The following is a 17562-nucleotide window of genomic DNA, read 5'->3' as shown; positions in this document are numbered from 1 at the left end:
GTCTCCTCAAATGGATGACGCTGGTGTGTGCATGAGAGGTCCCACGGTCTCAAAGAACACCCCAGTCACTCTGTCACCCATCTCGGTCCACTGAGACGCCTGTCCATGGAACGCAAACTCATGGCGTCGCTCCTCTATACTGGCTAGCTCCTGACAAGCCTGCTGCAACTGCTCTTGCAACCAAGGACTGTCCGGGTGCTGCTCTTGCATCCTTTGCAAGGAAGCAACGCCCCGTTGGAGACGCTTCTCCTCCTCCCTCACTGCAGCCTGGCGAGCCGTAGACTCCTGGAGGAAGAAGCGACTAAGCTTAGCAAGTCCAAAGGCCACTCTGTTAGCAGGGGAGTCCTGCATGTCTAAGCCCTCTGTCCAAAGAGCCACCACTCGCTCTGTGAGCTCAGAGTCCAACAAGATGTCACAAACTGACGACGTGGCATCACCTTGCCGGATAGCCCTTGCTGATGTGGACAGAATTGTACGGACATGTTGACGTGGCACCGTACGGACGCCCGCTTTTTGCGCTGTCTTGCTGACGTGGCAAATGTACGGAACTTCCGCAAATTGAATTGCTGCCTTTTGCTGGCAGATTTTGAGTCAAAAGCTTTTGGGATTCTATTGCTTTTGAGTTTAACGCTTTTGGGGCTCTGCTTCTAGCACCCCTTGTAATCTTTATAAGTGACCCAAGGGGGCTCACTTTTCAGAGCATGTGGACGTAGAGTCTGAGAGCGAGCACTTGCGGGAAGTTGTACTTTGCTCAAAGATTAGTATAAAAAGAAATATCAAAAGAGGCGTTTGGAGGGGAATCAAGGAGAACATTCGCATGTGGTTGTAGTGCTTGTCCTCGTTCCGCCTGTAGACAGATGGGCAATGTGAGATAGCCAATTAAATGGTTTTGGATTGGTTGAAGTCTTATATTTCGAATCAGAAGACTTAATGGGAGAAGTATTTGCTCTTGGTGGAGTTTGCCTACAACAACACATGTGAAAGGCGCCATTTGAAGTATTCGAAGGTGCTAAGAAGGTTCCTAAATTTCTAAGCTCCAAAGGCAAGATTTGTTTGAAGCAGATTTTTGAAAAAGTCTAGAAGGCATGGAAGGCCATCTAGCAGTTTAGAGGAGGAGAGCTCATCCTCTTTGGATAGTGACCAAATCAACAACAAAACCAAGGAGTTCAAGGAAGGGAGTCAGGCTGTTACATTTGAGACATTTTTACACTACCAGGACATCCATTGAGCCCTTGAGTTTGTACAACAGTTTTGACGTCGCCTTCTCTAGAGGACAGTCCTCAGAACAATCCAAGGTGTGAAAGGCGGCATCTTACTTGAAAGGAACTGTATCGACATGGTGGTCTACTCTGTTGTTACGCGGAGAAGCACCTGCGACGTGATTAAAATTCTTTTTTTCACGTCAACTTGGATATTAGATGAATATGCCAGAGATGTCATAACGACTTGGCATCACTTGAAAATGACTGAGAAAGATACATAGGATGACTACTGCCAAAGGTTTTGGGATACTTGTTTGCCAATGTCTTTGTTTCGGAAGATTACTTTGAAAGACTAGATTGAGCGGTTCTGCTAAGGTTTGCCAAAGAGATTCAAGACTATGCTTTAAACCAAAAGTCTGACTCCATTCAGAGACTTACGTGACATGACTAAGCAACAAACTGAAATGCATGCCGGCTCATTGACTTATGCGACGGGCAGGATAGTATCCACTTCAAAAAGGCAAGAGTCTGCGCAGTGAAGAGAATGAATTAAGGGAACCAGATGATAGTTCATCACCGGATTCTGGAGAATCAGAGGGTTTCGACGAACTAAGGGAACCAGATGCAAGTTCATCAAAGCATTCCAGAGAAAGAGGAATTAGATGATAGGGTTCTGATGATTGACTCTGACGTGCCAATGGATAGGGAAAGTGGAAGACGCTGCCCGTAGGTCCCAAGGCACAAGGAAAGAACGGAAAAAGGGAATCAGCTGGTAGATCAGAACATTCCCCAGACCCAGGAGAAGACTTTTGAAGCCGACCAGTACACAAGGGACTTGGACATTGCTTATGCCAAGGTCCGCGAGGCTTTAGAGAAGTCTCAAGAACGACATAAGAAGGTAGTAGATCAACATTGACGAGACTTGAAACTAAAGGAAGACGATTGGGTGTCCTTACGTTTTGAGAAGGCACGCCTAAGGAAACGAAAGGGAAAGGAGCGGCTTTTTTCAAAGCTTAGCATGAGGACTCATGGCCCTTTCCAGATTAAAGAAAAGATAAATGATGTCTCCTTTCGACTCAAGTTGCCTGATACTTGGAAGATTCACAATGCATTCCATGTGAGTCTCTTGAAACCTTTTAATGGCGAGGTGCTAGTTGATGGGGAGCCTGATGAGCAACCTGAAGTGGAAGAGAGCGAGGAGATACTCGTTCGTGAACAGATTTTGGCACACAAGGAAAGAAAGATGAAAGGTAAAGTGATCCTGCGGTTCTTGGTTAAATTCAAGAACTATCTTGCATTAGATGCGAAGTGGATGGAGGAGAAGGAGGACCTAGCAGATACTCCTCAGATTTTGGAACCTTATCTTGAAGCATTCGGTTTAGTATCGTCTACTCCGATAGATCCCCCAGATCAACAAGGTTGAATCTAGTTCAAAGGGATTGCACAAGAGGAGAGTCACTCCGCTCCTTTGTCAACAGATTACCTCGATTGAATAAGGTCACTGATGTCCCCTTTGGGTTTTAGGGATATTGCTGGGTTGACAATATTCTGCTGTATGACTTTATGAAACGGAATTCCCAAAATTGAACATGATTTATTTGTACTCTCTCATTTGACTTGTTTGAGTGTAGGAACTGAAAGACGAAATGACTGCAACATTGCAGTCTCATAAATCTCTATAGACATGATCGCAATAAGGATTAGTAAATCCGGCATTAGTGAGGTTCGGGATGGATCTAGATGCGGTTACTAAATACGTTGATGGCAGTCATGGTCTGAGATTTGGAATGAATTTTTCTATGATTTGTCATGTGATGTCCTGTGATGTGATTGTCGTCTTTGTACAAGTGCTAGATGTGTCGGGTCTAGTGCATCGATACTAGTCAGTGTCTACTAGTGTCTACTGAGTTGGTTTATGGCCTTTTTCTGTTTTGCATGCGTAATCGAGGGTGATTATAATTCTTTCAAGAGGGGGGTATGTCGCAAACTGAGGACGTGGCATCACCCTATTGACAACCCCTGCTGACGTGGACATAATTGTACGGACAGGTTGACAGACTGCTGACGTGACACCTGTACGGATTGCTGACGTGGCATTGTACGGACGCTTGCTTTTGTTGTGGCTCTCGGACGTGGCAATTGTACGGAAATTCCGCAAATTGCGCTGTTGCTTTTTGCTGGCAGATTTTGAGTCAAAAGCTTTTGGGAATCTATTGCTTTTTAGTTTAACACTTTTGGGGTTCTGCTTTTAGCACCCCTTGTAACCTTTATAAGTGACCCAAGGGGGCTCACTTCTCAGAGCATCTGGATGCAGAGTTTGAGAGCGAGCACCCGCGGGAAGTTGTACTTTGCTCAAAGATTAATATAAAAAGAAAAGCCTTTGGGGCCAATACCTCTGGGCACGGAACTCCGCCGGGCCGTGTCGACTCTCTCACTCTATTTCTATTAAAGTTCAGTGATTTTGAGGTTTTTGTTCGTGTGTTTCTATTTATTTCTTACTTAAGCGTGTCCAAGCCGGTTACACAACATCCTCTCAGGGATGTGTAGCATCGTGCTCCCCCTCCCCCCTCCTCTGTCTGTTTGTCTGTCACAGTGAGGATCACTGGTGCATGGTCTGAAAAAGATGTCCCAGCCAGAATGCAAAGAGATCCACCCATGTCACAGATGTGGTCATTGGCGTAGAAGCGATCTATCCGAGATAGATTCACTCCTCCTACTCTGCGGTCCGAGCGAGAGAAGGCCAAGCTGTCCGGGGGCGTCACAAAACCAGAATGCTGCCAAACATCTGAAACCCTCAAGGTCATACATAGCCTCTCCCAAGCTGCCAACTCAGCCCCGTGCACAGTAGCATGGCTACCTCCAATCCTGTCAGTGGGTTCCTTCAACATGTCGAAGTCACCCCCAATGCACCATTGCTCTGCATGCGGTAGAGACTGTCACCAGCGTGTGACTACTATCTATCCTTTTTGTTGATTTCTTTCTTATTATCTATTTACTTTCACTTTTTGGAAACACCCCTCGGGAAATCTAACTGCCCTGCATTGCATAGCTAGTGTGGAACTGTCCAGAGGGAGTCCAGGCCTGAGGGCAAGAGAGCACTAAGGTTGGACAAGGACTATGGTTAGCCAAGTGGGGTCATTGACTAGCCAAAGTGGAATCCTTTGCTACAGAGGCTACATTTCAGTTTTGGATGTGGCCGCAGTGTACAAAGAGGGTCGGATGACCTAGAAAGATACAATGGCAGCATCTCCTAAAATTTAGGGAACTGCTATTTTGGGACCTGAAAATGTCTTCGCGTCATTACGTGCAGTTTGACATGGGGATCATTTTGTTACTCTGTGGCCAAGTCAACAGAGGCTGCAGGTGAGATATTTTTAGACCCGAGGGTCTAAAGCGGGAAAATGCACAAATGAGTGACACTTGGCACTTTGAGGCCAGTTTACTACTTATAGAGAAGGCAAAAACGTGATTTATAGTTGGGAGGCTCATTTTGCAAGTCTCTGTCACAGGTTAAGAGCTATGGAGTGCTTGCTTTCCCTCTTATGCACAGTGCGGTGCCAGGAGTGATGCCCTGCACGCTACGCACTGCCCTCTCTCTCCCCTTTGGCAGTATGTTATGCCCCTCTAGTGGGCTCTTCATTTGACCAATGTACAGTTGTGTGGGTTCATGCGCGATTGCCGAGGCAAGAGCCTCTTGCACAGGTACTGGATTAGCTAGCGGCTAATCCCCCCGCAGGTACAGGTGAATTCGGAGAGGTTTCACGCCAGAAATCTCGTCCGATTCAAAGGGCAAGTAGCCCTACAGGTGCGGGAGCTCGAGGACTTGCTAGGGATGCGACCGGCACGCGAAACGGAGCCCGAAACAGTGAATTACAGCCTGCTGTGTATTTTTGCAGGTTTAGGGTTTTGGCCCTAAACGGACCCTAATACCCCCAGGAGGTTCGGGGACGCAAGGGGACCGCTGTACAGGCGATCTGGAGCATTTTCAGGGCTGAAAACAGAGAATTCAGCGTGCTGCAGATTCTCGCCAGGTTTTGCAAAGTGCCCGTATGCGTCGGGAAAGTCGGTCAATGCGTGGGAATACTGACCGTGAAGGGTTCTAGTACAGTTATGCTGCCGAAATCAGGCTGGAACAGTGGAAATTCAGCCGAGTTTGTGCAGGGCAGCTTGTAGGGAACCACAACGTTTATTCCCTCTTTTGAACAATAAAGAAATACCGAAAGGGGCGCCTAAGTTAGGGGCCAATCTGGTGTCTGTCCACTCATACAGGTGCAATCTAGCAGCCTGTATCCCTCTCCCCTTTGTTGTGTCTTGAAAGTACAGGTAAAATAGACGACTAATAATGGGTGAAAGCTAAATCAAGGTTTAAAGTAAAGTCTACCGCCCTTTTTGGATTGAACAGGCCGGTTTCATGGTTCCATTGCCGGGATTAAATCACTTTTTCCCATAGAAGTGAGCCTTGGGCAGTTTTCGGCTTGAAGACACAGGGGATCATAGACGAGACACAGGGAATTGTAATTATGGCTGACAGACCAGATGATGTGACTGAAGAGGTTTCCTCTTCACAGGGTCAACAGACACATGAAGTGGGTGAGTCCTCAAGACCACCACAGACTGATGATGATATATTCAGGACCCAGTTGGCTACTGCTGTGGCTATGTTCACACAAGTAATGCAGAACCCAAGGTTTTTAGCCTTTCTGCAACCTCCTGTTCCGTCTCAGCAAGTTGGGTCACTGGATCATATTCAAAAGCCTGTTAAGGCTCGAACACAGGTGATTCATACCGCACAGTCAATGGAAACACCTGTACACTTGACGGAGAACATGCAGTCTCCACAACGTATGCCTAAGGTGCAAGAACAGGTGGCTGAGATGCCAGTTTTTCAAGCTGTACCAATTCAGCCCGCCACCTTTCAGCAGCCTATAGCTGGTTCTAATGGGCAGGGAAGCAACTTACAGGCTATGCAACAGGTCTTCCCACCACCTTCAGTACACCCTGGCTATTTTGGAGGTGGATCCGTATTCCAGAGCATGGCTGGTCATGCACCTGGAAATCAGTTTTATACGCCAGGAACAGTGTTTGGGGGTGCTCAAACGATGATGCCTAACCCCATGTACAGTGTCATGGGTATGCAACCAGGGTTTCAAAGCACTCAGGGACAATTTGGGATGCCACAAGCAAATTTTGGCATGGCTGGAATTACAAATCAGCAGCCAAATATGGCATTTCCAGGTCAAGTTAATAGCGGCCAAGGAACACAGATGAACCCTAATAGTGTTCCCATGTTTCAGTCACTTCCATATGACAATTTAACGCCGCTGGAGAGGCCAACTCCGTACAAAGAAGGTGGCAAAGGAGTGTCATTCACGACCTTTACAGGGTTTGATGACAGGAAGAAGGCTCTTTCATTCCTCCAGCAGTTTGACAAGGCCTATGCAGGGGGAAACTTTACAGAGGCTTCAAAGGTCCGCAAGGCAGCCACTTTCTTGACAGGGAATGCGGGACAATGGTGGACAACTTTATTGCTTCAAGGGCAAGCTCCGTCCACATGGATTTACTTCAAGCAGATTTTTGCAGCAGCATGGTTATCTGATGATTTCGAAGCAGATGTCATGACAGAATGGCACCAGCTTAATGCTGCCACTTGCAGAAATCTGGATGATTACAATCGGAAGTTTTGGAAAGCTCTACTTCCAGTAACTTCCTATAGGTTTGTGCCATTGACAGAACAGATAGAAAAATACTGTTGTGGCCTACCCAAAGGATTGAGAAAATACTGCACAAAGACCAAAGTCACTACTTTGACGCAGCTCATCGAGGTAGCAAACACTGGCAATGGTTTGCTCAAGGGAGAACATTGTGAATTTAACACTGGCGTCAAGGCAGGATCAGGCAAGAAAAATTCAGCCAAGAAGCACGTTCCCAATGAGACTCCTAAAGGGACTCAGGAGTCGGCCAACGCAGGGAAAGACAAAGCTACGGCTGAATCAGAAAAAGGACCAGCAAAGAAATGGAAAAGACGTTTTCCTCGCAAGTCAGAAGAGCAAAAGAAGGTCCTGAGGACAGAGAACAAATGCTTTATATGTGAGCAGCCTGGCCACATTGCTTACAACTGTCCTACAAAGAAAAGGCCAGCTGATTCTGAAGACAAGGAAGACAAGAAAGGAAAAGATGACTTCGGATCCAGTCATTGTGTTGCCAGATCTTAGGAAGTCATTTGTGGTCCAGTGTGATGCCTGCGGTAGTAGCATTGGTGCAGTGCTAATGCAAGATGGCAGGGTAGTAGCCTATGAGAGCAGAATTTTGCAAGGGCCAGAGATGACCATGCAGGTCTATGAGAAAGAGTTACTGGCTGTGATTCATGCGCTCTTAAGTTGGAAACACTACCTGCTAGGTGCAGATTTCGTTGTCCAAACGGACCATCAGACCTTGCGATACTTCTTGACACAAACAAAGTTATCTGAGAAGCATATGCGATGGGCAAATATCTTGTCCATGTTCCATTTTCAGATTGTGCATGTGGAAGGCAAGAAGAACGTTGTGGCTGATGCCTTGTCAAGGAAGCCACAAATTTCAGCTGTGTCGATTCCTTATCTTCATGAACTTGATGATATGAGAGAACAGTATGCAAATGATGAAGATTTTGCAAGGGTCTTCGAGCAACTAATGGATGGACAACGTCATGAACACTATCTTCTTAAAGACGGGTTCATGATGATGCATGGCAGATTGTGTGTCACAAAGCCATTGCGACGCAAAGTTATGGAAGAGAGTCATGTCCCACCGTATGCAGGGCATCGTGGTATCGATGCTACAGTTAAAGCGGTAGAGACATTCTTCTATTGGCCTACATTGAGAAGGGATGTGGATGCCTTTGTGCGAGAATGCCTAATATGCCAAAAGGTCAAGTTTGACAGGCAAAAGGCACCAGGGTTATTGCAACCACTACCTATTCCAGATAAACCATGGGAAAGTATTGCTATGGATTTTATCTTTGATCTTCCAAGAACGCAGACAGGAAATGATGGTATTTGGACCATTATTTGCAGATTCAGCAAACAGGCTCATTTTATTCCTGTCAGGAAGAAGATAAAGCCAGATCAGATGGCACGCTTGTTTATGAGCAATATTTTCAAGTATCATGGCATGCCACAGTCGATTATTAGCGACCGTGATCCACGCATGACTAGTTTGTTCTGGAAAGGCTTGTTTGAGAATATGGGTACCACGCTCAAATTCTCTTCGTCATTTCATCCTCAAACAGATGGACAGTCAGAAGAGGCAAATTCTACTGTCCTAGATCTGCTGAAGTGCTATGTGTCAGAGCATAAAGGAAAGTGGGAGCAGTATTTGCCATTGGTGGAGTATGCATACAATAATACAGTGCATTCATCAACTGGCAAGGCACCTTTTGAGATAGTTGAAGGTGGCAAGAAAGTTCCTCCCATACTGCATACAAAGGACAAGATATTTGAAGCAGATAAGTATGTTCAGGACATGGATGAAATGTACAAGAAGGTCAAAGTGGCCTTAGAAAGGACTCAGGCAAAGCAAAAGAAAGCAGCTGATCGTCACCGTCGTGAAGTGGTATATTCACTTGGTGATTGGGTGCTTTTACGCTTTGAAAAGGCAAGGTTAAAGAAGATGAAGGGCAAGGAAAGAGTGTTTCCAAAGCTCAGCATGCGTTACTATGGGCCTTTTCAAGTGTGCGACATAATCAGTGATGTTGCATATAGGCTGAAATTGCCTGACAGTTGGAAGATTCACAATGCGTTTCATGTGAGTCTTCTCAGACCCTATGTGGGTGATGTGCCAGAAGATATACCAGCTGAAGATCAGCCGGAAGTCGAGGAACTTGACGAGATCTTGGTCCCTGAACAGATTTTGGCACACAAAGAAAGGAAAGTGAAAGGCAAGGTTGCTAGGCGTTACTTGGTAAAGTTCAGAAACTATCCACCAATGGATGCTAAGTGGATGGAAGAAGGTGAACTTGCAGAGTCACCAACTGTGTTATCACTTTACCTGGAAGCCTTCGATTTGCAACCTACCTTGACCCCTTGAGTTTCAAAGCTACATGGATTGTCAGTGTGACAATGGCTTCTGAAACAAATGATGTACATGGTATTTAAAGTGAGCTCAAATCAAATACCTGTTACATGAATGTTAGAGCTGTACAGATTGTCAGTTTGGCAATTGCTCTTATGGAATGTCCAAAAGTTTGGTTAGTGCTATAGAAGTGAGTATTTCTTGTCAGTTTGTCAAGGATACAATGGTTGCTTCTATTCAGGAGTACATGTGTAACTGCATTCTTAAACTGTCGGTTTGGGTATGCTCGAAAGTGTTACGGGATCCAACGTGTACTATAAGACAGTGGCAAAATGTGCAGCTACCATTTTGTCATTGGAAAGTTCGTGACTCAAAGCAATGGCAGAGTGCGAAGCTACCACTATGTCATTGGGACAGGGTTCACACGCAGGCAATACATGAGTCGACGAGGTGTTGAATACACCAGGGTTGACAATGAGCATGTATGTGTCGTATATGTGTCGACAGGTGTTGAATACATCAGTGTTGACAGTAAGCATGTACGACATAGATGCAAACGAGGACGTTTGAGATTTCAAGAGGGGGGTATGTCACCAGCGTGTGACTACTATCTATCCTTTTTGTTGATTTCTTTCTTATTATCTATTTACTTTCACTTTTTGGAAACACCCCTCGGGAAATCTAACTGCCCTGCATTGCATAGCTAGTGTGGAACTGTCCAGAGGGAGTCCAGGCCTGAGGGCAAGAGAGCACTAAGGTTGGACAAGGACTATGGTTAGCCAAGTGGGGTCATTGACTAGCCAAAGTGGAATCCTTTGCTACAGAGGCTACATTTCAGTTTTGGATGTGGCCGCAGTGTACAAAGAGGGTCGGATGACCTAGAAAGATACAATGGCAGCATCTCCTAAAATTTAGGGAACTGCTATTTTGGGACCTGAAAATGTCTTCGCGTCATTACGTGCAGTTTGACATGGGGATCATTTTGTTACTCTGTGGCCAAGTCAACAGAGGCTGCAGGTGAGATATTTTTAGACCCGAGGGTCTAAAGCGGGAAAATGCACAAATGAGTGACACTTGGCACTTTGAGGCCAGTTTACTACTTATAGAGAAGGCAAAAACGTGATTTATAGTTGGGAGGCTCATTTTGCAAGTCTCTGTCACAGGTTAAGAGCTATGGAGTGCTTGCTTTCCCTCTTATGCACAGTGCGGTGCCAGGAGTGATGCCCTGCACGCTACGCACTGCCCTCTCTCTCCCCTTTGGCAGTATGTTATGCCCCTCTAGTGGGCTCTTCATTTGACCAATGTACAGTTGTGTGGGTTCATGCGCGATTGCCGAGGCAAGAGCCTCTTGCACAGGTACTGGATTAGCTAGCGGCTAATCCCCCCGCAGGTACAGGTGAATTCGGAGAGGTTTCACGCCAGAAATCTCGTCCGATTCAAAGGGCAAGTAGCCCTACAGGTGCGGGAGCTCGAGGACTTGCTAGGGATGCGACCGGCACGCGAAACGGAGCCCGAAACAGTGAATTACAGCCTGCTGTGTATTTTTGCAGGTTTAGGGTTTTGGCCCTAAACGGACCCTAATACCCCCAGGAGGTTCGGGGACGCAAGGGGACCGCTGTACAGGCGATCTGGAGCATTTTCAGGGCTGAAAACAGAGAATTCAGCGTGCTGCAGATTCTCGCCAGGTTTTGCAAAGTGCCCGTATGCGTCGGGAAAGTCGGTCAATGCGTGGGAATACTGACCGTGAAGGGTTCTAGTACAGTTATGCTGCCGAAATCAGGCTGGAACAGTGGAAATTCAGCCGAGTTTGTGCAGGGCAGCTTGTAGGGAACCACAACGTTTATTCCCTCTTTTGAACAATAAAGAAATACCGAAAGGGGCGCCTAAGTTAGGGGCCAATCTGGTGTCTGTCCACTCATACAGGTGCAATCTAGCAGCCTGTATCCCTCTCCCCTTTGTTGTGTCTTGAAAGTACAGGTAAAATAGACGACTAATAATGGGTGAAAGCTAAATCAAGGTTTAAAGTAAAGTCTACCGCCCTTTTTGGATTGAACAGGCCGGTTTCAGAGACTCTACAATGTGAGACCAAAACTCTGCACGTGCACTTGCCACATTGGGCGCATAGATGTTCAGGAAGCCCATGAGGCAACGTTGAACCTGCATAGTAATCCATTGAGCCCTGCCAGGCACAATAAATTATAATACCTCTGCCCACAATGGCCTACTGCCATGAGTCCGCAATAGTCATACTTACCCCTCCTTGGATACCACCAGGTTTAAATGCAGCTGACCTAAATGTCTCATATTGACCACACAAAAGCTGACCACATTGTCTAATGCGGCTCTCACAAAGATGATGCTCCTGCAGCATAAGAAGATCAATCTCTCCGCTTACAAGGCAATGCTGAAGCTCGTGACGCAATCAACCCCGCTGGAGCTGAAACTGGGGCCCACCTAATCCCTGCACGTTCCATTTCCAACAAATTGGTTTGATTTCCTTGAGCAACTTGTTCAAATGATCCTGTTCAATCTTTTCCAATCTTGCAAGGTATGTAATGACTGCGGGCCCTCTAGGTGGACAAATTTATTCGTATGCATTGGCCAATTTTTAAAAGATGAAAGGACAGTATTCTTTTTGCATTGGTAGTTACCACACATTACTGTAGAATGTCTTTTAAAATACTGTGGGGTTTTGCAGGTCCAACCTTTAGGCAAAGGGTTCGTGCGTTTTGTTTCTACGTCACAACCTATGTGGTTGCCTTTCCTCTCTTCTTTGTTATGTTGTTCGTACAACCATATGTTCTGATGCTCGACAGACATAAGCGGAAGTTGCAGCATTTCATCAACAAATTATGGGCAAGCTTAACTATCCGTTTGTTTTACAAAGCAGAAATCGAAGGTCTTGAGAACTTACCAGGGCCTGATGAGGCAGCAGTTTACGTTTCAAATCATCAAAGTTTTCTTGATATCTACACACTATTTCTTCTGGAACGACCTTTTAAGTTCATTAGCAAGACAAGCAACTTCTTAATACCTATTATTGGGTGGTCAATGTACTTGACCGGTCATATTCCATTGCGTCGCATGGATACAAAAAGTCAGATGGTAAACCTTTTGACTAAGGATGTGTGGAATGTGGGTTGCAATCCTTCTTTTAGTTTGTCCCTTTCTTACTGTGGCATTGATTGAATATAGGAATGTCTAAGGCATTGTCAGAAACTGATCAAGCAAGGGGTTCCAGTTTTCTTCTTTCCTGAAGGGACACGGTCGAGGGATGGAAAAATGGCACAATTCAAGGTTTGGTTTCTGAAGGCCGTGTTTAGTAAAAAAGAAACATCAATTCCAACTGAGCTTTTGTCTGTCATGCTGTCTATCTTTTGTGTTCATTTCACTTTGTACGAATCTACTTTTGAGTATGATAACTTCTGTGATGGTTATTATATATGTTCTTCTCTTTTCTTGCGTTTCTGGTTTTTGTGCTTTCAAAATTTCAGCTTTGATAGAATTTTGTTTTACTGCTATGGCTAATTTTGTCATGATTGCTTTTATTTTTGCTATATTTATTTAGTTTAGACAGACCATTATTGTGATGGTTACGTTTTTTGTTTCTATCAAATTTCAAATTGTTTCTTACCCGTTGAGGGCTAGAAAGGCTTAGATTACTTTCACTTTATGAGTGTAGATATAATGAGGCTCCTGACCCCTGAGCTGTATATTTCGAACCCTGATGACCATGTGTAAAAGGGCTACGGTGTAAGTTAGTGGGTCTACTTGATTTGTGTTATGTTTGGCAGAAGAGATTGACAAGATGTTTCGGCAGGGTCTAACGTCTAGATTTCTGTGTGTGCAATTGTGAAACAGAGAGGAGCATTTACTATAGCTGCCAAGGCACAAGTCCCCGTAGTTCCTATCAGTCTGGTTGGGACCGGAAAACTAATGCCAAATGGATTGGAGGGAACGCTACGACCGGGCTCCGTGAAGGTGATTGTACACCCACCAATACGAGGAAGTAATCCTGACGACCTTTGCGAGCAGTCTAGGAATGTCATTTCCAAATCTCTTCTTCAACATGGACTCGAAGTTCACTGACATCCTTGTAGGGCTTCAGCTTCACACGTATCTCACATTTTCTAGCTTCATTCCAACACAGGTTGGTGTATCTGTCACAAAAATGTGCCCATGATTATGCTAGTCATAATTTTGCAACAAAGCCAAAGAGAGCTGTCATGTGTAATGCAATGAAAGATGTTATATTATGGCCATTTGTCATTTGCCAAAGGAGAGAGAAAACGTTCAGATGCACAACACTACAAAGTCAAGATCCCGGTGGTGTTGTGAAGAGAATTCTGATAGTTCCATACTAGCCCCATCAAGTTCTGTTTGATGGATCAAGTCCCCCCCCCCCCCCCCCCCCCCCACCGGGGCCTTTGCCGCGTGCACTTTCGGATATCTTTCTCTCTCAGGAAGCAAAGTCCAAAAGACATTTCAGTGGGTATACACAGACCTTTTTCGGCATTCGCAGAATTTTTACAAGTAAGAATAAAATAAAGCGTTCAAAACACACACACACACACACACACACACACACACACACACACACACACACACACAGGTCTTGAGTTCAGCTCTCCTCGTCGGATAGATCTTTAACGTCTCTTGGGATAGTTTCCTACGACGTCAAATTACTCTTCTTCTTCTTCTTCTTCTCTCTCTCTCTCTCTCTCTCTCTCTCTCTCTCTCTCTCTCTCTCTCTCTCTCTCATGCCCCTCCATTCACACATGGGCATGTGTAGGTGCACCCACAATGCAATTTGGTGTGGTTTTAAATAGAATCAGTCTATAACTCACATTTGATGAGCTGCTCGGGTGAACATAACCTGTCACATGGAAACTTTTAGTCTAATGTGAAGGCGTTCATCTATGCCATCATTTAACAACTCTAGTCTTGAATTGTTGCACATTGCTTTCGTTCTGCTGATGCCAAGAACCTTAGCAGATGCATCTGTTACTCCTACAAATTCAATGGGAATTGCAACTTACCCGCCTGTTCTGCACTCGGACAATGTTGGATCTTCGTTTTATCATGCTAGAACATGCTTTAGAGGAGAGGGGAGAATGGCTTACAAATTTTTGTATGCCTTTCTGTAGTTTGTATATGGATCCTTTATTCAAAGCTAGTTTTGATTTGCTACTTTTGTCGTGATTTGCATATGCCAAAGACATGAACTTTTGGTTGACGTACAAGGGGTCTGCAGATTCTCAAAACTGTTTATAGTGGAAATTTAGAAGCTGTATTGAGCATGACTGTCTATTTCAATTCTTAGGTGAATTATTGTGGCTTACGAGCTTGTTGTATAGGTCTTCTAAAGGCTTTACATTTTTATGAATGTGTGGTACATTAAAATTCATACATAGTCGTTCTAATATACTTGAAACTTAATCAGTTTTGCTGCTCGACTTCGTGTGCAATTGTGCTCATGTCAAAATAAAGATTTCAGTAAGGGAAGTCTATGATTAATGTTTGCAAGTGGTGAGTACTATCTCAAGGACATTTGCAACACAAATGCTCCTTTAAAGGAAGCTGATTGTGAGTAGATAGTACTTGTGTGGTACGCGGTAGCAAGGAATGAGCCAAAATAATAGACCCATGAAATTGGGAAGTTTTTGGTTTGTTGAACGACATCAAAATGTCTACCACAAGCAACAAAAGTAATGTAGAAGAAAGCTACAGAACATCATCGATCGGTCTTTAAGAGGAGAGTGCTTTTGGGAGTAGCTTTTTGTCATTTTTATGATGGGTTGCTGAAAAGACAAATGAGTAGATAATTTGTATAGTAGCAAGTATTAGAAAGTTGCAGCACAAGTGAATGATTATGATACTAGCTAAAACAATTGGAAGAGTAATGACGGCTTTCAAAAACAATAAGAAAGTGATAGAATTGTTAGGTTGAATGAAATTGGTTTCAGTGTTTGGGAAAGAATTGCCTCAGCTTGGTCTTGAGCCTATTGAAAATCGAGACTAGCTAGCTGCAAATCATGGTAAACGGAAGAAAAATTGATGAAATATGTGAGCAAGTTGTTCAAAAATTTTGCTAATCTCAAAAAAATTGTTAGTATTTTCGGTTTTCTTGTGAGGAGGAAATTCGACCAGCAGTTGCTTAATAAAAAAGATTTTCACGAACGTTAACATTGATTGGAATCAAACTATAGAATGCAAGAAATGTAAAGCCATGTGAAGTTGTGAAATGAAAGGTGAAATAAAAAGAGCTACTTAATATTAGAATTTATTAGAATTATGCAAGGTGAAGCTTCACTTTAGTATTCTAAAACAATAGAATGCAAAAAAAAACATATATGCGTGTGTGTGTGTGTGTGTGAAATTTACTAAAATTATGCAAGGTGAAGCTTCACATTAGCATTCCAAACCAATAGAATGCAAGAAAAGTAAAGACATGGCAGGATATGAAATGAAAGGTAAATCTCTATCATGCACTGAAAACAATGAAAGTCTCCCTAAGCCAACACAACACTAAGGGTTTCTTTTAGAAAGCCAAAAAGAAAATGCACATATCCTTAATATAAACACTTATACTTTTCGCTCGGGTTAAGAAAGTATTTTGAAAAGTAGATGTTAATGGATACTTGTTGGAAATGATATTTTTTCTTGAATGGTATTGTGTTTCATGGTGGTTGTGCCTGCGTGCTCTCATGGAAAGACATTCCTTTATGAGACCACTTGGCAAGCATTAAGGTACGAGTGATTAAAGTTCCATTCTGGTCATACTGTTGTACAAAATTTTAGAGCATGTAGAAATTTGTACACGTCCTATCTAGGTCTTTTAGTCTCGTTGACTTGCATGTGTTCTTTTGTGTTATTTGCACTAGTAATAACACGCACACCCAGACCCAGACACAACCACACACACATCCCATATAGTTCATACTAGAAGATGTTATAGAGAGCTTGTGACATGAACCTGCTTTCCTCAAATATTGACAAGAGTGAGTTTAGCAATAATATTGGTTGTTTACCAATGAGATTTGAAGATAAATTGAGCATAAAAAAGGTGAAACTAGGCTTGTAGTGAAGAAATTGTTGACAATGGCCTAAGATTAACTATGAAAACACTTATGATAACTCTTCAATACGAAAATCTTCAAATCTTGTTCTCACTTATCGCTCATATGACCGTCGCGTATATGCAAGGTATGCCAGTGCCTCTCTCTTTTACATGTGGTATTGTTGCATGCGCTTGCATGTTTGTCAAGCTTGTTGGTAGTTGCAGAAGGGCCTTCGAGAATGGTGACAACGATTGAGGAGCAAGCAAGGTGAAAATAAACCAAGAGAAACCTCTTATACATGCATTTTGGGTATGGGGTTCTGTGGATTGAACACAAACATTAAATTGTTCTAAGTAAGAAAGTTGAAGATAGAGAAGCATATATACAAGCTAAGGAAAAGATCTCCTAGCAAGGGAAAACAGTACATCGCAAATCTTCTAGATTTTGAGCCACAAGAACTTGCTTGGCCAATAAAGATCAAAGAGAAAACTTGGTGCCATCCAATGTCCTCACTGCGGATTACATTAAGCCCAAAATCAATGTCACCTTGTTGAGCCATGTGTTGGAATTTCCAGAATTGCAAATGTTAAAATACAATGCTTGGATGATTTGTGGCCCATTCAAGAAATATAAGGTAGAGCAAATAGTACACTAGGAAACTTGTTTTGATTTATGATGAATTGTGAAAACCTTGCACAACTACATATGAAAACTCACGTAAGTGTGGGCATTGCTTTCGAAAGCTCAAGGGCAGACCCCCACAAAAGCTAGCTAAGGTCTACTGAGGCTTTGACCATCTTTTGAATAGTATATCATGAAGGCCATGAAACTAGCATAGCTGGGGTGATTGTCGAGAAAGTGCAAAGGTTGCTCTTAAAACCTTGACTTGTAATTGTGATTAGTCCAGTTCCTTCACTATCCTAACTTTTAAAATGTAAGAAACTTGAAATAAATGAACTTTTGGCATATTGTATGTAGGTGCCCAGACTTGTATATCTTTTTTCATTATAGTGGGAACTGTTCCAAGAAAAATGTTTGAAGGAGAATGGTAGTTAAAATGGAACGATCATGTGCTTATTGATGATAATGTTTGATAACAAACTTTTTGAAAAACAGACTAATATTTAGCTCTTGTCCCCTTCTGCAGACCAGTGTGAAATTTTAAGCGACAGCCTACCCTTTCTACTTGTTTTTTGTTCTGACCAGAGAGAGAGAGAGAGAGAGAGAGAGATGCAGCATGAATCTACACA

General features: G+C 43.7%; 1 protein-coding gene across 1 annotated transcript in view; it reads left to right on the top strand.

The window, feature by feature from the left end:
- The window catches only part of LOC147457317 (1-acyl-sn-glycerol-3-phosphate acyltransferase CHLREDRAFT_174358-like), a 33889-nt gene extending 20376 nt beyond the window's left edge, over positions 1-13513 (top strand). The window contains exons 3-5 of the mRNA XM_086512236.1: positions 11950-12356; positions 12447-12548; positions 13113-13513. Of these exons, the coding sequence (XP_086368362.1) occupies positions 11950-12356; positions 12447-12548; positions 13113-13340 (737 nt within the window). The 3' untranslated portion in view covers positions 13341-13513. The remainder of the gene's footprint in view (positions 1-11949; positions 12357-12446; positions 12549-13112) is intronic.
- The last annotated feature ends 4049 nt before the right edge of the window (positions 13514-17562 follow it).

Source organism: Adiantum capillus-veneris, chromosome 5 (genome assembly GCF_014529385.1).
Source record: "Adiantum capillus-veneris isolate H3 chromosome 5, ASM1452938v2, whole genome shotgun sequence".
Classification (NCBI taxonomy): Eukaryota; Viridiplantae; Streptophyta; class Polypodiopsida; order Polypodiales; family Pteridaceae; genus Adiantum; species Adiantum capillus-veneris.
Note: the sequence above shows the minus strand (reverse complement) of the source record. Positions and strands in the feature narration are given on the sequence as shown.